Genomic DNA, 20,279 nt, shown 5'->3' with positions numbered 1-20,279 from the left:
TTTTTTTTTCTTTAAAACTATTTAATATTAATAATCATCAAAAGGATTTCAACGAGTTGAGGTTTAGTGATATCAGAACTTTCTTTTTTATGTAGTTAATAACAACTAAATAATAATTATTTACAACTTTATCAATAATTATTATAATCTGTTATAATTTCATATGAGGCGTACTATATTCATTTCTCTGTGAAAATCGTCGAGAGACTGCTCCCAGCGCTCTTCGAAATATATTCCTAGCAAGAACTTCGCGTTCAACCCAACATTTATAGACCACGGAAGAAAATGATCCAAGTACAATTGCCTCTGTCTGAAATATTATATGATATATTTCAAATTGATTATAATATATTAATGATAACTGCAGGTTATTGTATGAAGCAAAGATCACGACTTTTACCTAGGACGTAGCCGACTGGCTCCAAATATTGCACCAGCTAGGCACATCGGCAAACGTATTTGCAACGCTTCTACCCACTTAACTGATACCTCTCCAAGCATCGTCGTTGGCATTAGGAGCATAGCGTGAAAGATATCGTGTACCTCTCGATATCGTTGCATCACGTAAGCCAGCTCGATATCATCGACGAATTGCACCGCGGTTCTATCATCGGGCGAGACTTTCTGCAAACACATAGTTTGCTCAGAAAAACGCTGCTACGTTTCGTCATCCTCTCCAGTACTAAGGTAAGAGTTTATGTTATCAGCTTACGTTGTCGTCCAAGAAATCGCGATACGTTCTGCCCACGGTTCCTGGCGGCAAGTCTTTAAGGTAAGAAAGGTCGATGGTGGACGTGTTTACGCGTGGCTTTTGCAAAAGTATACGCTGACCCTCGCTCGTATTCTTCATCTGTCGATGACAATACACGAGAGCATTTGTACCAGTGGTTTCTCCAAAGCATGCTATCATGTCACCTCGAAATGGATTTGCCAATGATATAGCCGCTGAGCCCATCGTGAGAAGCACACGCTGCAGAGAGGATAGGGATACATGGTGCTTGGCGTAATCCTCCAAGTACGCCTCGCAGGCGGTCGCGAAATGGCCTGAAACCGAGCGAGGAAAATAAGGTCTGAAACTCATATATTTTGTTAATAAATAAAATTTATTTCCATTAAAGTAGCGCCGTTATGTGTGTACAAATCAGCATGTAGATTACATTTAACTTTTCATGGCGATGTTTATATCCTAATTAATCTGAATGTTTGCTAATTAGTGTAATACTTCTGGTAACATGATAATTTTTACTTTGGTACATATTACAGTCAGGTTGTCAATATTCATGTCGCTCCCTAACTAAGTTAAAAAGCACTTTGTGACACGAGAGGAACAAAAATATTTGTAACAGCTATCACCCTGTTCACTGTTCAGAACGAAAAAACATACGTGCTATAACGATTTATCTTATCTTACACGTAAATAAAGATCACTAGCTGTTACATGATTCCTATAGTTAAATTATAAATCTTTTTGTACAAATGCTTTGTATTATACAGAGAGATACATCATCACATTCAGATTTCTATAGCACAAAAACTTACAATCATACAGCTTGTATTCTACTGGCCTGAGATTCGGTCAATAAGGTGTACTTTGGTTTTTCTCTCTTACGGAACGTTACCCAAGTGTACACTAAACTACCTATCACGCTCAAGTTCAGCCCTACAAAGTTCAACCATGAAAATATGTAATCACCACCAATCACCATGCCAAGGTACGTCACACATATATTTTTCAGACATCCAATTATGGTGGTGGTTAACGCGGAGTTGTACAGCGTGCAAAGGAGCGTACTATATGACAGTATAAAACCCATTATGCACGACAATGTAAATTGCAGAATAAAAAATGGATTCCTCCAATTAGGGAACTCTAGCGCCAGAACCAAGTCGCCCATCCACCAGGCTAATAGAACCGTTGGGCCGAACATGAACAAGGAATTGTAATACATCAGTCCGTACTTTCCTAATTCCTTTGAGTCTAGCTTCTTCTTCATATATACACCATTGGCGGCGGTAAAAAAATCGTTCAACAGGATAAAAATATAGCCTTCGAGATTAAAGGCGAGATCGTTTAGCGCAGCTACCACCGCGCCCAGGATCATGGTGTAAACACTTAATTGTATGGACATTCTCGCCTTGATACCGAGAATGTAGTACTCTGCAATCATCGTCATGAGGATACTGAATCGTCTAAGAGCGGTGAACATCGGCAGGCTCAGCTGCTTGGTGCCACCCAGCCCGAAGATCATGTTGCCGATATAGATCAGTGGTAGTGGCCATATCTTGGGGAAGGTTGTCACCTCCAGATTGGGGAATTCAACGTAGCGTAGCCTCTTGGCGATGAACAAGACCAGAATCGTCGCGAGCATCTGGCCGATCCCCAGCACTTGGAAGGACGGGAAGCCGTACGACGTGAGGATGGTCTTGTTAACGACCGTTATCATGAACGACGACAGCCCGTAAAAGAACGCCGACGCCACCCGCGCGAACATCGCATTCTGATCCTGTTCCGTCATTGCGAGAAGAAAGAACGGAGAGCGGCTTGCCGGCTCCGCTGTCGCTCGACTCGGCTCTTATACGTCAGTGCGAGTCTCGTTATCCGAATACTGCCGTTATTGCGATAAATAATTACACACATGGAGGAACCTACGCTTAGATAACCTTATCACTCTTCCTCCGTTCATGGCACCGGCTATGGTCCTGACCTGGCTCGCCCTGGATCGGATCCGGGCGATATAATAAAGGCCTCTCAACGTGATCCTGCTCGAAATTGTCAGGTCTCTAGCGTGTGATGTAATCGCAAAGGCATGCTTATTGCGATAAGTCCTCTAGCGATAAGTCCTCGCTCCGCGGTGCCGCTGGCGGAAAAAAACAAACCGTGACAGGTGTAAGTATGGTGGTGGATCGGGAGGCGCGCGTATTCTTGAGCTAAATTGGGATCTTTGTCAGCACGATCGGACACAAGATTCTTTCCTTTATAATATGTACATTTAAAAATTGAGTTTGCAACGTATATTACAATTGTAATCAACTTTGATCACAGGCACGTTCTTTGTTGAATTTTTTGTTACATTTTTATTCATCATTGCGTTTTTTTCTCTAATATCTAATTATACGTATGTTAATTTAAGTGTGGAGTACAACAGCTATATTATTTTCTTTTCATTGTATTTAAAATTATTAATTTGTTATGCAATTATAATTCCTTACAAACCAACCTCGTGTTTAATTTATATTTGCAAATGCATTTTATGTGGATAAGAAGAGTGATTTTCGGACACCTGAAATTTTTCGTTTTGCACTGGATTTCTAGATTATAAGTCCAGTATTTGCATAGAGAAAATTTGACTTTACTATTTAAAATCATCTTGTGTACGATCTCAGAATGCTGCTTAATTGGTCATTTTGTGAATAGATGGAATCTTAAGAGAGAGAGAGAGAAAATTTTGCTTAAATATAAAATTGAACTTATAAATATCACTCTATCTGAATTTAAATTAATATATTAGATATACGAAGAGAATTATTTTACCTCGAATTACGAATTTCTCATTAAGATTGCAACTTTTTATAAATGTGATCCGATCGAACGAATCATGCGATACGAGGAGTATATGCCAGTCGTTTCTTTCTTTTTTTTTATATTACGTGTACATTCATCGTCCTTCATAGTACACGTCGCTACTCGCAAATCAAATCTTCACGTCACGACCGTCACGTAACGGATCCATCATCCACCGGCACGGGCGCCGCCATTTTCCTTGTGGTCGGAGATGATCGCGAATTATCGGGAATCATCGTGACGTATGGAGTAGTATGGATTCTGACAATCGGCGATGTGGGGAGGGGGATCTCCCCTCTCCCTCGGGGCACGCAAGGTCCGTGTCCGTGTATCCCTCCGCCGCGATCGCCATGGCAACGACCGGAACGCGGAACTACTTGCGGAAGTTCGTTCGTTAATCTCGGATCGCCGGTGGCGGGCGACACGACTTTCCTGGAGCCCTTCCTGAATTCGCGGTGTGATTCCTTGCACGATCGACCGAATCCTGAGACGTGAAATCACCGAAACTTGCGCGAGGTAGTCCCTGCGCGGGAGTTCAATTGAGCTTTTTGTAACCGCTGTAATCCGTTGACGACGTAGGCCCGTCCGACGTCGATTTGGATCCTCCTGAAACCGTTCGTCTGTCTGCGAGTAGGACATCCGGATTTCCCAATGTAAGTACGCGATGACAGTGTCGTGTGGCTCGCGAGCCGATCGTGTTCGACGACGAATCATCCTCTGGAGCACGCGGGACATTCGCGAGACTCTCTGTAGAGGAACAAACGCCCTTGATACGAGGCAGTCAGTCCCACCTAGTTCTGCGAATGTCAATCGATAATGAAGGCTGATATTGACCACTTGAAAATTGATTTTTCAACCTTGTCCATTTGCCACATGATCGAGCTGATCTATGGTGAATTTTTTATTTTGTTATTTGTTTGCGTCAGTCCACGCTTTTATCTCTATATTGTCTCGCGATTGAGACTAGTGATAAACATATAATACATTATTCTCTATTATATGTATAAAAGAGGAAACAGTAGGAAACTGCCTATCCACTGTCCTTCATAATAATTGATTTTTATTTCGATAAATAAAATATTAATGATGTCATAAAAGAAGACATAAGTCTTTAATTTAGATATGTATCAAGAATGGATCTATATCATTTATTTACTTGGCTTATAATAACAATTGTTAAATGTTTTTTTTTAATTAATATTTTACATTAGATTGTATTAAAACAAGATATAAAAATTATACCATTATATTTGTTATATTCAGTATTTTTTATTTTATGAGCAAGTAGTTTATATTAATCAAGGTTTACAATAGGCCAAGTTAAACTTGAAATTTTTATTAGGTGAACTTATACTTTATTAAATCAATATTTTAAATAAATTTGTGTCAAAACACAAAGTTTAAAAATCATGCCGTTATATTTATTATATTTATTATATCATTTGGTATCTTTTATTTTATATCAAACATTTTATTTATCAAAGTTTATATTGAAACCAGCTAAATTAAACTTGATTTTTTATTAGAAAATCTAATATACATTTTATTAGATTAATATCTTGAATCAATTTGTATTAGAATGCATAAAAAATTATACCATTATATTTATCATGTTCTGAGTTTTTTCTTCAAGTACTTTTTACTTACAAAAAAAATTTATATTGGAACAAATCAAACTAAACTCAGAAATTTTACTAAGAAAGTCTATACTTTGTTAGACACAGTATATTTTGTTCACAAAAATGTGTTTGATAAATCCATATGTAAATTTCTAGGTTTAGTCGTGACCGAAGCCAGAATAGGGGCCGTCGTGGCGGTACTATCAAAGTAGGAACAAATATTAGTAGTAAAGGCAGCAGTGATAATGGACGTCGTGCTAACAGATTTAGCATACCTAGAGGAAGTGTCAGTAATGTGCGAGGAGGATTAAAAGGAAAGCAACCTGGTGGTGGCTTGAGAAAAGTAAACTGGGACCTTTGTACTTTGGAACCATTGCGCAAAGACTTTTATATAGAGCATCCCGCAGTCAGGAACAGGTATTAGTATTACTAGTAATATTGAATTCAGCATGAAGTAAATAATGAAATGCACTCATGAATTTAATTCCGAGTTAGATCTAACGAAGAGATGAATCGATTTCGAGAGAACACAGAAATAACTGTGAAGGGTGAACATGTTCCTAATCCCATACAATATTTTGAGGAGGGAAACTTTCCTCCTTACGTAATGGAGAATATTCATAGAGAAGGGTATTTACGGCCTACTCCAATTCAAGCTCAAGGATGGCCTATCGCTCTTAGTGGTAGAGATCTTGTTGCGATTGCTCAAACTGGTTCTGGAAAAACACTTGGGGTGAGCAATCTTATAAAAAAAATATAATAAATATATAATTAATAAATATATGTATGTATATAATATTTAGAATGTTTAGAAAAATTTATTGTTTTTTACTTTTATTTGTTCTATTTAAAAAAACAAAACTATTCAGCTTTATGTATATACACTTTATATAATTTAAATAAAATGTTAAAAATATATTGAATATAACATTTTAAAGATACATTTGTATACATGTATACATTAGATTATTGTATTTTCTTTTTCTAGTATATTTTACCTGCAATTGTGCACATTATACACCAACCGCGTATAAGCAGTGGCGATGGTCCAATTGTTTTGATCTTAGCTCCAACTCGAGAATTAGCTCAACAAATTCAAGAAGTGGCCAATAGCTTTGGGGAAATGGCAGCTGTAAGAAATACATGTATCTTCGGCGGGGCTCCGAAAGGACCACAGGCGCACGATTTGGAGAAAGGCATTGAAATATGCATTGCTACGCCAGGTAGACTTATAGATTTCTTAGAAAAAGGAACTACCAACTTATATAGGTATGTACAACACTAAAATTTCACTAATAAATAAAAAATCTATATTGGAAACTAATTATATAAATTTAGAACCAGCTAATAGTTTTTTGCTTTTTTTTTTAATTTCTCTTAGGTGTACTTATTTGGTACTCGATGAAGCCGATCGTATGCTAGATATGGGATTCGAACCTCAGATACGAAAGATAATTGAGCAGATACGACCTGATAGACAAGTATTAATGTGGTCGGCGACGTGGCCTAAAGAAGTTCGTGCGCTCGCAGAGGACTTTTTAACGGATTACATTCATCTCAATATAGGTTCTCTCACTCTGTCGGCCAATCACAACATCACTCAGATCATCGATGTTTGTCAGGAATATGAGAAAGATTTAAAGTTATATAGATTGCTTCAAGAGATCGGTACTGAAAAGGAGAACAAGACCATCATATTTGTAGAAACCAAACGTAAAGTGGACGATATCACGAAGAACATTAGACGCGAGGGATGGCAAGCTGTGAGTATTCACGGCGACAAAAATCAGCAAGAAAGGGATCACGTATTACAAGAATTCCGCAATGGAAAAGCGCCGATTTTGGTTGCAACAGACGTAGCAGCTAGAGGTTTGGGTACGTAAAAAATTTTATTCTGTTATGCTTTAGTGTAGACGAGACAATAAGAAAGTCACGGTTAAATTGGATATTGGCAACACTTATTGGATTAGCCGAATGATGCGTTGTTAGAGTAAGACCAGCCGACAGCTGTGTACGTAGCAGCGTGTGATGCATTAGAACTTTTTATCATATTTGTTTCGACTGTATTGTAGAACCATGTAAAACTGGTAACGTTTTTCATGTGGTCTGTGCCTTTTTATGTGCAATTTTTCATTCTGCAATTACGTGCGTGTTGGATAATTTCTTTAATAATCTTTTTGATTTATTGCTTTTTGTACACCCATTTTTATTTTTTATTGTTGTAATCTCACTTATTCTTGTTGTAAATAAATCTGTTTTATATCTTTATATATTCTATTTTTATATACAAATTATAGAAATAGCAACGTTTTTTGCTACTTTAATGTTTGATTTTATGATATATTAAATATTGCATATGACTAACTTCAGTATAATAAAGAGCTTTATTAATGTTTTATAATGATGTATATATAAGAGCAAGGTTCTGAAAAATGCACACAAGCTACCACTAAGTCTGTCTGCTTTTCTTTTTCAGAGGCACAGAGTACCCTAACTCAACGCGGTGTACTGCCAGTATTGGGCAGACACAGTGATTACTTTATTTTTCTTTGCTTATGTATTATAACAATTTCCAAATGGAAAGCTATATTTTATATGCAACTTTTGTCCAAATTTTCACATTATGGAACAGTAATAAGATAATGACCATCGATGCATTATTCTTCAATATCTGCATCTTGTGATTTATGTCAAACATTGAAAGAAACAATAGTTTATTTCTAGAAGTGTTTTCCTTCCTATAAAAAACACATTGCAGTGTCTCGTCTGTGAGTGTACTTTATAAAAAATACATTTGATAACATAATTAGTTAATCACAATACGCGTGTATTTAAATATTACTTAAATAGTTAACAAATGAATTTAATTTTTTTTTAGAAATATTTTTCATATATGTAAAGTAATAATCGTAAATCTGTAAACGTAATTTGCAATCGCAATACGAAAACTCAGAAAATACAATTTCTAAACTTGTTATCCAGTGCCTCTTAATTGATAAGAAATTATCATATGTAGTGCCTATCAAATAATGCACTCAGGCTTAAACCCTAAATTGCTGCCTCTATCCCAAACCAGACACAACCGCTGTGTCTGTCTAATCTCTAAAAGGCCGCCAGTATATTATAAGAAAGCAACCAGAATTGCCCCACTTTAAAACCAAACGGGGTCGTTCTCGCTGATTTCACATCGGAATTTCCAAACAAAAGGTGGGTGTTTAAAACTGTTTTATTTGGAAATTAATATTGATAATCTCTTGTCAAAATATATTATGTATGTAATATGTGTTCAAGTTTAACATATAGATATTTTTGTATTTTTCCTTTACCTTTTCATTCAAACAATTTTATCCAACATGCATGAGCATAAGTATTGATAAGCTTCTATGCTCAAGTAAAATAATAATAATACATTTATTTAAGTAAGAAATATCAATTTAATTTTAGAATTCAAAAATAATTCTAAAATAATAATTTGCATAATAACTAACAAAATAATAACTACAGATTTTTTAGGATACTTTTTATCGAGGAAAATAAAATTATTACTCATGAATATTATCAATCACATGTTTTATGACTTATTTCACAGATGTGGATGATGTGAAATACGTTATAAATTTCGATTTTCCATCTTCGTCGGAGGATTATATACATAGAATCGGTCGAACTGGACGTAAGCGGCAGACCGGAACAGCGTATGCATTTTTCACAACTCATAATATGAAGCACGCTGGAGATTTGATAGAAGTTTTACGAGAAGCTGGACAGAATGTCAATCCGCGTCTCAGTGAAATGGCAGAGATGGCTAAGGCGGGAAACTTTGGCGGCAGAAGTATGTTTTCATATATAATTGAATGTCTATATTATACAAATTTGTCTATATTTTTATTCTAATTACACATGCATAAAGTAAATTTTTTTTCATTCCTAATTATAGCAAATGCAAAAGAATGAAGAAGGAAAAATTCATTCTTTACATTTGACTGTAATAGTTCTGAATTATGATCGCTAATTATTGATTCATATATTTCATATTTCATTGTTATGATAAGATGGGAAACGTTTCGGAGGTTCTTCTGGTGGTAATGGTGCTGAAAGGACTAACAGTCGAAGAAGTAATGATGTTAGAGGAAGAGGCGGCGGTTCGGTGAGAGGAAGAGGCCTCTCTCACAGCGGAATTTCTTATAAGCCTTCTTCGAGCTTTTATTCGGGAATAGATTACTGTAATTATAGCAATATGAAACAGAATACTTCTTTGGGCCAGAACACGACCTATGGATATAGCACGCAGAGAAGCTACGGGCAGGGAAATATGCTACAAAATTACGAAGTTGGCGATAACTATGGAAGTGGTTATCCATACAGAAGCACAACTTATTAATTTCATTTTTAATGAATTTATTGGTAGCACGTAATAATTTGACGATGTAAAATGTGTCACGTTTGGTAATAGTGAAACTTGATAGGATGCAGAAGAGTCTGTTAAAGTTATATTAGATAAAAAGGACATATAAAAAATAAATATAGCAAATATAAGTTACGCGGTATAATAGAAATATATACTACATTCTATATTGTACTATCGAGTGGATAATGACCGTGACTAATGTTTGCAAGTCAACAATTTACAAGTTTGTTGAATGTATATGTAATGTCCATACATTTGCATGTATGTCCAATTTATAGCAAAAGTAAAGCAAACCAAAGAAACTTTGACACAACTTTAATGCAATTGCAACTCTAATTTTGCAAGTTACTTTTATTTAAAACATGTTAGTCAATATTTAATGAAAGTAGAAGAATATAAATTCTTATATAATATTAGAATGTAATCACACTCCAAAGTTCAAGTATTTAAACAAAATTTAGTTTTATTTTATAATAGTTGGACATTTTACGTATATAAATTTTATGAAATGTTACACAATTTTATCGTAAGCAGTACATATTATGCTGATTGTATATCAGTCTTGTTTAACATATTATATTATATTTTAATGATATTAGCAGATAAATATTTTATTATAAACAGCAAAGCGAGAAAAATGTTTGAGAATAAAGTTAAGTGAGTTAGAAATATTTGTATCACACTAGTGTGTAATTTAAATCAAAAATAGCAACTTTACTTTTTTAATTTGAATTGTTCAATTGATTGTACTGTTATCTTTTTTCTATAAATAAACTTAACACTCTTGATGTATTTGATTGTTAGATAGACTATTAAAAATGATTAATCTTTTAATCTTCATATATCAATAATTTTAACACATTGTCAGCTTATTTTATTTTAATTATTCATCTGGACTTTTAAATTAAATATTTTAAATTGTAGTAATAAGTAACAGTTTAATTGTATTTGTCATTATGTTGTAGAAAACTAAGAGAATGTGATAAGAATTTGTTAATGAATCTGTAGAAAAAAAGTGCAATTGATAGACTATAATATAGTCATGTTATGAATATTAACGTACTACGTTGTTTTTTAATTAGACTGCGAAAAGTCCTAATAAATATTTTTAGAACGAATTTGATTGAATGTACAAACAGATATTAATCTATGTTAAAACCTGTTTAGGTAAAATGACAAGAATTATCAACATAGTTTATAATTGATTGACCAATTGACGCTTAACATAAATTGTTTGGCAAAATATATGTCAAACTTTTTGCCGATCACAATATTTATATTTTTGATACATGCATAAGCTTCATGTAATTTATACCAATTTTTAGTAAGACGTTTAACCGAATTCCCCAGATAATTTATTGGGTATAGCTGATTAATAGTAGTCTAATTATTTGTGATGTTGACGATTGACAACTTTTTTTTCCCTAATATCTGTGATTGTTGAAGTTTAAACAAAACATTTGTGTGTGCCATGTTGTGTGAATCTAAGTTATAAAATTAATAAAGTTAACTTTCGTTTTCTTGAAAGCAACAGAGTTCTTCCCTGTGTTTTCAGTTAATATTAAACGTTAAAAGAAAAGAGAAAAGAGATGTCATTTCTCACAACAGTTTGATACTGCAGATAAATTTGTTTTGCTAATTTATAGACATAAGAAAAGATAATAAAGTGTCTAATGTAAAGGCGATTAATTTAATTTTTTATGCATTTATCTAGCTATGCAAAATTTATCTGAAGGTACACCCAAGGACTTTGATTCTGTCCATGGGGAAATTTTTCAAACTGATAAGTCGCCACTTTCTACATATTTGCAGTACATGATTAATGAAACAACTAAAGCTTATTGGTCGTTACGTTAATCATAAACTGTAAATATGTAAAAAGATAGCGACTTCTTAGTTTGGAAAATTTCCCCATGGACAGAATCAAAGTCCTTGGGTGTACATGAAGTGGTTTATTGGCTTTCAATTGTTGAATTGTTGAACATGTAGACGATGTATGTAATATCGTAATTCAGTTCTAGTTTTCTAAATAAATTAAATTTTTACTCCTATGTAAATCGAAATTAAAATTTACTTTTTGTTTTGTGTAAAAAATTCGATATCAATGATATGAAGGCGTATGCCGAATATACTGTTTCAAATTTGGCGCAACTCTCATTTAGTTTTGTAATACGAATGTGATGGCACTGGAGAGCTCTGTCCATCCTAACTTTCAGTTCCGGCGTAGAACACACAGACCTTTTTTTCCGGTTCTCCATTTCTCTTTCGTCTCAAGTACTGACGGAAGCATTCGTTTTTTATAAATCGTCGAATTATCAGCTAGATAACGATTTTTTTTGTTGAAAGAAACGCGCAATCACCGAGGATTGTGATCGTAGGCAACGATTGCGACTCGCGGAAGGACTACTTTTCGTTGGGCGCCATGACACCGTGACGCCAACACTTCACCCGTTCGTCCCTTCAGCTGTCTCGTCTATTAACGGGTGGACGTGTTCTCGTCACCCGGCCCGGAGTATTCTCGACCCACATCGGTAACCACTTAGGAAATCGTACAAAGGACGTGACACATTTTCGCCCGCTGCAATGTAAGTTTGCGCGAGACTCCGTGAGACGACTTTCGCCCTCGTTCTCGCCCGTTTCTGGTCTTAAAGTTCCGCTACTTGCTCGATCACGCTTGTACGCCATTTTGCGAACGAGATCCTTTGTCGCGCTCTCGGCAATCGCGGATCGCAAGAATTTGCGACGGAAATCGCAACGATCTCGTAATAAGATCACGGGCTGAATAATACTGAACGAAATGCGCGACTCGAGATTTTTTCTGCAACCGCGGTTACCTCCTTGTACTCTCGTCCGATCGATGACGAGGAAAAAATCTTCCAACTTAATTCCCTCGACGAGGCTCAAGACACGTGAAGAATTGCCGTGCTCGCGATTCTCTCGTGTATCGTGATTCATCGAGGAAAGAAGCGGAGACGGGAGGGAGCAAGATACAGATAGGAAGTTACATAGACAAGCAATTAATTCTGATGATGCGTTATAAATCTTTAGGAAATTAGGAAAAATAAGCGAACTGTGTTACATAAGCATTTCATTTATGCAATAAACTTCCATGCTGATTGGGAGCAGTTTTAGAATAGAATGTTCTCCTTTTCAGCCAATATGTTAATTTTTATCAGTATAGATTAACTTTAAAATCAGTTAAACTTATTTTTTTTTCTTTTTTTTTGGAGAATTATGATCATTACTACAAATATAAATTAATTTCAAGACTTAATCATGAGAGTAGTCTGATTTTTTATGGAAGTTTCTAGAAGCTTCAAAGATGGTTGCACTAATTTAGTATAATTAAATTATACTAATTCATGTTTTTAATAAAAGAAGTACAGATATTTGTTCTAGAAATTTGAAAATATGTTTATGAATTTTTAGAGCTTTTTTTGAACTATTTTAAATAGATGAAAAAATGATCTGATGCAAGTTTTTATGACTGGCCAATAAAATACTCTTTTTTTTTTTTATATTATACTGTAAGACAGTGATGCGCAATCTATAGCCCACAAGCCATGTGAATACGAGTTGCAAGTCATAGGTACCAATAACCTGGAGTGGAATGGAGTGCAAGTTATAGGTTATGCATTTCATTGGTATAAAGCATATATAAATAGCATATTATATTTCACACACACACATATGTAAAAATGCGTCATGATTTCCCACAACCCAATATATGCATGATCGAAATAGATATTATGCAGCCTACAAAGTTTTGTCTTTCTGAAAATAATCGTTTAAAATAATAGCCTAAAAAAGGTTGAGCATCACTGTGTAACGATAAATTTTAATCTCAGTATAAATTTACTCTCTTTTTCTAATCTTTAAAATTCAAAAAAGATAATAAATTTGTATCGGGATTAAATTTAACTTATATTGGTAGAAGTGATTAGAAGTAGATAAGAAGCAAGTTGAGTCAAGATTGAAGGTAATTGAAGATAATAAAAAAAGGACACAGGAACTTATAGAATAAGAAATGCTAGCTTAGCAAATCCTATAGAATAATAGGATCTTCTAGATAACAGACAATATTTATATTTTAGATCTATTTAATAGATTTGTTTTTGTAGCTGTTATATTATACTTTTTATGTTTAAAATGGAGTTGGATACATAAAACTAAATAGAAAATGAAAGAGGAAGGATAAAAAGAGTACAGAGATTTACAGGTTAAAAAAAACATGTTATTTGACCTATAAGTATCTTCAACGTATTGATTGGTTATTAGCTATTGGCAGCACTTCAACGTTTAATAATTATATATTTTGAATACAAATATGTATATTGCAACTGAAACAAAATTTATGTATATATATGCCTAATACTTACAGCAAAAAAAAATTAATTTACATTTATAATGATTTTTTAAAATAATTATAAAGTTACTCTTTTTTTTCTCTTTAAAAAAAGGTTGCAATATCGAAGTTTAATAATTGTTGTATTTTTTTATAATTTTTTAGGGCATACGGTGAACGCGATCGTTCCGACAGACGAGGAGGCGGCGGCGGCGGTGGAACGCGCGGTGGTGGTGGCAGATTCGGTGGACGCGACGGAGGTGGAGGAGGCAGTAGATTTAGTAGCAGCGCAAACAGAGACAGCAGTTTCGGGAACAATAATTTTAAAAATCGACAGCCTGGTGAGCGTCTACGTAAACCACGATGGGACATGAGCACTCTACCGCAATTTAGAAAGGACTTTTACCAGCCACATCCTAACGTAATGGCACGGAGTATTCACGCTGTGGAGGGGTATCGTTCCAATAAAGAGATCACGGTGAAGGGGGCTAACGTTCCAGGTCCCAATATTTATTTCGAAGAGGGTGGCTTTCCGGACTACGTTCTCAACGAGATTCGTAGACAAGGATTCGGCGAACCGACCGCGATCCAGGCGCAGGGTTGGCCCATTGCCTTGTCCGGCCGAGATATGGTCGGTATAGCGCAGACGGGTTCAGGAAAGACACTAGCATACATTTTACCAGCGATCGTGCATATAAATCATCAGCCCAGGCTGAGCAGAAATGATGGACCGATTGCATTGATCTTGGCACCGACTCGAGAATTAGCACAGCAAATTCAGCAAGTTGCATCAGATTTTGGTATGTCTTCTCAGGTGCGAAACACTTGCATCTTCGGTGGTGCTCCAAAAGGACCCCAGGCGCGCGACCTCGAACGCGGCGTAGAGATTTGCATTGCTACGCCTGGTCGTCTTATAGACTTCTTAGAGCGCGGAACCACAAATCTACGTAGATGTACATATCTAGTGCTCGACGAGGCCGATAGAATGCTTGATATGGGCTTCGAGCCGCAAATTAGGAAAATTGTAGAACAAATTCGTCCCGATCGTCAGACTCTCATGTGGTCGGCAACGTGGCCAAAAGAAGTGCGTAATCTCGCGGAAGAATTCTTAACGGACTATATACAGATCAACATTGGCTCTTTACAATTGGCTGCCAATCATAATATTTTGCAAATTGTGGATGTATGCGAGGAATACGAGAAGGAGAGTAAACTCATGAAACTGCTGGAAGAGATCTCGAACGAACCAGAAAATAAGACTATAATATTTGTGGAAACTAAGAGAAAAGTCGATGATATAACAAGAGCTATTAATAGATACGGATGGCAAGCAATTGGCATTCATGGAGACAAAAGCCAACAAGAAAGAGATTATGTATTAAACCGTGAGTGCTATTGCTGATTTTCCAAATGCATGAAATGTCAATGTTTATGATATTTTTATTTGAATGTTATTTGAATTTTTACATTTTGAGTCAACTTTATTTAGGACTAGTTGTTGCATCTCAGATGCCAAAACCATATTGTAAATTTATATATGGATAATGTTTACACCTTCATTATACGTCTATAAACATTTTATCTATTAGATCATTTACCACATAGTTTATTTGAAAGTAATTCGTCTTTAAATAAGTAAAATTAGAAAATTTTACCAATAAACAAAAAATATCTTGTAATATTAAAAATCTCAATATTTTATATTATGCAATGAATTTTTTTTATAGTTGTTGAGGAAAAAATTGAATTAGCGTTTTATGTTTGTTTTATCTACAATTATACTACTTTTAAAAGCTGTAATACTTGTAATACAAGAGACGTTGTTTTAGAGTTCCGGAATAGCAGGTCTGCCATCCTTGTGGCTACCGATGTGGCGGCGAGAGGTTTAGGTAAGAATTTACAGATACATGGGTATGATGTAAGGGTCAGGCTGCGATGGTTATTTCACATTTGTGAAAGTCGTGGTATTGTAATGTGGCAACGGATAACGGCATGTGCCAGACTGATTGACATTACCTCCTTACCAGTGTGGCTGGAGATAATTTAATTACTCTTAAGGAATTCCAGGACCGACTAGTTAAATATCCCTATTTGATTTTGCCATTGACATTCTTCCGTTTCGTTAATTTTACGCTAATTCTTTATTTTCGCCTACTAATTAATCGGAAAGTTTCGGTAGTGCGCATTATAGAGCGCACCGGAGCAATTAACATCGCCATTGTCTTTTCAGCGATACGATTAATACAGAAATAAGTTTTAATCTTTTTTTTTTTTAACTTTTTCTAAGTCTTCTAAGTCTTCTTTTATTATAGGCTAGTGTATATAAATAGATTTTGACGTTCTTTTAATATCTTTACGCATTTTATTTTCGAACAGTAACGTTAAATAAATTTTAAATGCGATAAATGGATACAATAGAAAAAGAACGTCAAAATATTTCAGCTTAATAGTGAGGGAACCAGGTAAGCAATTAGCCAGGCTTATCTCTTCCGATTTTGTACTCTCAGATCGAAACAAGTCCTTTCAGTCTGGTATTAACGTGCTGTTCTATGTGTTTTCAGAGGCACATGCGAGTCTGGAGTCTTAGAACTCTGCAACTAGCTTTGGAAAATATAATTGAACGGGGCGTGACTGCTGGTCGCCGCCCCCTCGCAACAAGCTAACCAAACGCTGTGCCTCAACCACCTTGCCACTCGAAAAACACTCTCACTCTGTACCTGCGACGGTCCAAAGTATGGAAATTGTAATGTTAGGGCGTTTAGCATGAGGACGAAAAAAAAAAGAACAAAAAGGATAGATATTGCCGGTTATACATTCGTTAGTTTGAAACAGCAAATTGCATCAAGTCGCGCTCTGCATTAATTGTGATATTGTTTTAAAGAAATATTAATAACCGCGCTTTTTTTTATACACGTAAGAATTTCATACAAACGGGAGTAACTTTTGTAATATTCTGAAATTTTTATGAAATATTATCAAGTAAATTTAAATTTTCAAGATTTTACAAGTTAGGTTAATAATTGATTATGGAATAACGATTACTAATAATAATAATAATAATAATTATTATTATTATTATCTGGCATCGAAGTAGGGAGGAATCTTCACAATATTGCGGCGCGTAGTTCTTGATGCTAATTATTTGATGGGGAAGTACATGTGGGGGTTGAGTGGAGAGAACGCAAGGTGCTCACTTGGTGTTCCAACCTCTTCACCGAAGCAATGTACAAGGACCAAATTTCGAAATAACCTGCAGATCCATACTTTGGTGCAGGAGAGAAGGGTGTAATGTTGACTAAGAATAAAAATGTAGAGCTCGCTAAATACGTGAAGCGAGAATTCCATGAGAACCATCTGAGCTCTGATTCCTCTACATTTCCAAAAAATGTATTTACATTTCCAGCTCTAGTCACAAACAGGTAATTACTCGCAGACTTGCTCTTTGTGGTCAACTTGAATGTTTTATGCAAATTGCCAATGGAACTAAAGCTACCTTATTGCAATATCACGGAATATTTTTTATTATTTGAGGTAATTTTTGTGTCTTTGTCTGTTTGTTGTTTGTTTTTTGTTTTAAAATGTTGAACATGTATCAATGTTGTTATTAAAGAAGAAAAAAGTGATGAGAAGACAAATGAATTTCATCACTTTTGTGCATCTAGTAATTATAATATTATATTCAAGGTTGGATATAGAATACTTTGGTACAGATAATGTAATCTAAGAACACAGATTCTTTAATTCCATTAGCAAAGGCAGCGTTCTGGTAAAATGCTTGAATCTATTCGCTTTATAAGTTAATTGAACCACAAAGGAACAAGTGTTTTCCGTGTGCCGCTATTATAACTCTCTGTATCTCACAGATGTCGAGGATGTCAAATTTGTGATAAACTTGGACTATCCGTCCAACTCTGAGGACTATGTGCACCGTATTGGACGCACGGGTCGCTCGCAACGTACAGGAACCGCGTACGCCTTTTTTACGCCAGGAAATGCTCACAAGGCTGGTGACTTAATCCAGGTTCTAGAAGAGGCTAAGCAAGTTGTCAATCCAAAACTGTATGATTTATCCCGGAATCCCGGCGTTTATAAGCGTGAGTATTGCTTATGCCTTTTTTCACTTGAAAATTTAATATTAAAAGTACCGAGCATTATTAACTGTTTTTATTTTTTACTTTTTTATTAATATTTTATTTCTTGTACAGAAGACAGGATTTTAAGATTTTCTGATTCTTCAATTATTTCCTTTAGCTTGATGAAATATTTGGTTTTTCATAATTTTTTGTTTATTTTCATATATGATTCATATTTTCATAATTTGTTTGGTGCGCAAAAATGTGACTTAGTGTTAGAGATACGACTGTATTAGAGCTATGTTCTTTTTACGTCGTTGACATTTAAATACAAAAAAAAATTCTTTTTGATGTTTCGTTACATTAATTTATAATTAGGAGGACGATATGGTGGACGCAGTGGTGGTGGAGGCGGCGGACGAGGATCCGGAGGCCGTGGTGGTTCACGAGGTACCCGTGGAGGACGCGACACGGGAGATAGAGGTGGAAGATTCGACCGCTCTTCCGGTACTGGCGCGAGCGATCGCGGCAACAAATGGTCCGGAAGCAGTAGCGGTGGGTTTCCAAAATTTAAAAAATTGATTGTATAATTTTGTCTAATTTTGTCTAATTTGTTTTTTGGAATGGAAACCTGTTATTACGACATTCTTAAATAAGTAAAATATAGATATAATTAAGTCTTCTCCATATTCTTAGCCCTAGTTGCTCCACTTCCCTATTTTTTAACATTTGTGCACTGCTGTGTCATGTTGTGACATTTGGTAGCTTAGATTGGTAAAATTATTGTCTTGTAAACGCCTGCTTCATGTAGGTGGCATGGGCGGAGCTAGCTATGGAAGCAGTAAATCGTTCCCTCAAAACAATTTTGGGAGCGGAGCTTCTGGTGGTGGCTCCAGTAGCTATAACCAGAACAATAGCGGATACGGCGGAAGCAGCTACAGACAACAAAACGGCTATTAACTTGGAACGAACGGTCAAATGTAGGTATTATAACTTAAAAAAAAGAAAGAAAGAAACAAAAAAGAAACTCTAGACAGATAAGAGAATTATTAAAATAATAAAGAGAAAGAACTATGTCTGGCACGACATTTTTTCTGTCTTTACATGTCTTCTCTCTCTCGTTTGTAACAGAATACTCTCGTCTGCGTTCCAGAGGGAATAATAGTGGTCGACGGTTGAGCTGATCAGCCCCGAATTGCGGAGAATCGTTCCAAAAAATTTACACACATTCTCACGAGCATTCGTCTCCTTTTTTTCTTTTCTAATACACGTCAACTTCATTAGTTTTAAGTAATATAATATTATCAAATATGCAAGTCACACATATGTTACATTTAGGATAGCTCCTTAATATATTTCAGCGGTCAATTGTTTTGCACGATTGTCGCCGAATGATATAGTATTACAATTCGATTGGCTTGCCACTGTACATTCAATAAAATAGTGTAAGAATGACACTATGAATCTAAAATGTGGCGTTCCTTTTTGCTAAATGGTTTCTCTCAGATGTTTCCTTGACGCACTATATGCGTATTTATTTTCTACTTTTATGTGCGTATTTATTTCTAATATTATCGATATCGTTATACATAGCGATATAAACTTTTATTTATATTTGTATTGCAATTTATTTCGATGATAAACATATTTACAGATATTCCAATATGTGTTGTATATTAAATGTATAAACGTGTGCTCGAGATCTGTATTCGATTGATGCGTTAATAATCTAATTGTAAGATCTATTTCGACAAATTACGTTATCTAGCAGACGTCTGAGTCATACTGAGAATGCCGTCATACAGCACACGCGTATATATATGTTAATATTAGATTTACTACGAATGTCCTATCTAAAGCAACGACTATTTTATTATGCCACTATCGATAACAAATAATGTTTGTCCAATGCCGAGGAAGACTGCTTCATTCATTGGTCAATTCGCTTATCGAGAATCATACGATCCACTCCGGAATTTGACCCCTTGCTCAAATGAAAACATTTACTCCACCGAGATTATCGCACCGGAATTAAAACATTTGTTATGTCTGTGATTACTTTGTTCGCTTTTCCATAATCGAGCTTTTTAGCTTCATTTCAATTGAATTGTCTGCATCATCGTTACAATACATGTATTTACATGGCGATGATACTAGTTAATAGAATATCGCTGCTTTTTGTTGTGCAACAAAATTCAATATAATGAGATAATAAAAGAATTTAATATCAAATTTGAAAGAAGAAATAAGGTTACTATCGTTAAATAATTTT

At 35.2% G+C, this 20,279-nt stretch overlaps 4 protein-coding genes across 7 annotated transcripts; 2 read left to right on the top strand and 2 right to left on the bottom strand.

Moving 5' to 3' along the window:
* Positions 1–62: 62 nt before the first annotated feature.
* LOC113002647 (ubiquinone biosynthesis protein COQ4 homolog, mitochondrial) lies at positions 63–2,852 on the bottom strand. Its single transcript, XM_026135656.2, has 4 exons — positions 2,651–2,852; positions 713–1,044; positions 401–624; positions 63–310 (listed from the first exon to the last, which is right to left on the bottom strand). Exons 1-4 carry the CDS (start codon positions 2,682–2,684, stop codon positions 160–162), a joined length of 741 nt encoding a protein of 246 aa, XP_025991441.1. The 5' UTR covers positions 2,685–2,852; the 3' UTR covers positions 63–159.
* Positions 1,111–2,563, bottom strand: LOC105194588 (UDP-sugar transporter UST74c). The gene has a single exon (XM_026135655.2). The coding sequence runs from the start codon at positions 2,514–2,516 to the stop codon at positions 1,542–1,544; it is 975 nt and encodes a 324-aa protein (XP_025991440.1). The 5' UTR covers positions 2,517–2,563; the 3' UTR covers positions 1,111–1,541.
* Positions 2,757–11,116, top strand: LOC105194576 (probable ATP-dependent RNA helicase DDX5). 3 transcript variants are annotated; one of them, XM_039446075.1, is made up of 7 exons: positions 2,757–2,887; positions 5,338–5,598; positions 5,677–5,914; positions 6,170–6,450; positions 6,563–7,056; positions 8,771–9,013; positions 9,234–11,116. In XM_039446075.1, the coding sequence occupies exons 3-7, from the start codon at positions 5,690–5,692 to the stop codon at positions 9,560–9,562; spliced, it is 1,572 nt and encodes a 523-aa protein (XP_039302009.1). In that variant the 5' UTR covers positions 2,757–2,887; positions 5,338–5,598; positions 5,677–5,689; the 3' UTR covers positions 9,563–11,116. The 3 variants fall into 3 exon arrangements, with proteins under 3 accessions (XP_039302009.1, XP_011157859.1, XP_039302008.1); XM_011159557.3 differs by lacking the exon at positions 2,757–2,887 and adding an exon at positions 3,968–4,215; XM_039446074.1 differs by lacking the exon at positions 2,757–2,887 and adding an exon at positions 4,224–4,454.
* Positions 11,117–11,999: 883 nt separating this feature from the next.
* Positions 12,000–19,715, top strand: LOC105194574 (ATP-dependent RNA helicase dbp2). 2 transcript variants are annotated; one of them, XM_026135635.2, is made up of 7 exons: positions 12,000–12,174; positions 14,100–15,319; positions 15,764–15,823; positions 17,798–18,028; positions 18,386–18,562; positions 18,819–18,987; positions 19,161–19,715. In XM_026135635.2, coding segments are annotated over exons 1-6 (1,839 nt in total). In that variant the 5' UTR covers positions 12,000–12,172; the 3' UTR covers positions 18,968–18,987; positions 19,161–19,715. The 2 variants fall into 2 exon arrangements, with proteins under 2 accessions (XP_025991420.1, XP_011157858.1); XM_011159556.3 differs by having other exon boundaries at positions 19,139–19,715.
* Positions 19,716–20,279: the final 564 nt, after the last annotated feature.

Source organism: Solenopsis invicta, chromosome 2 (genome assembly GCF_016802725.1).
Source record: "Solenopsis invicta isolate M01_SB chromosome 2, UNIL_Sinv_3.0, whole genome shotgun sequence".
NCBI lineage: Eukaryota > Metazoa > Arthropoda > Insecta > Hymenoptera > Formicidae > Solenopsis > Solenopsis invicta.
The sequence above is the reverse complement of the archived record's forward strand: the minus strand, read 5'-3'. Positions and strand labels throughout refer to the sequence as shown.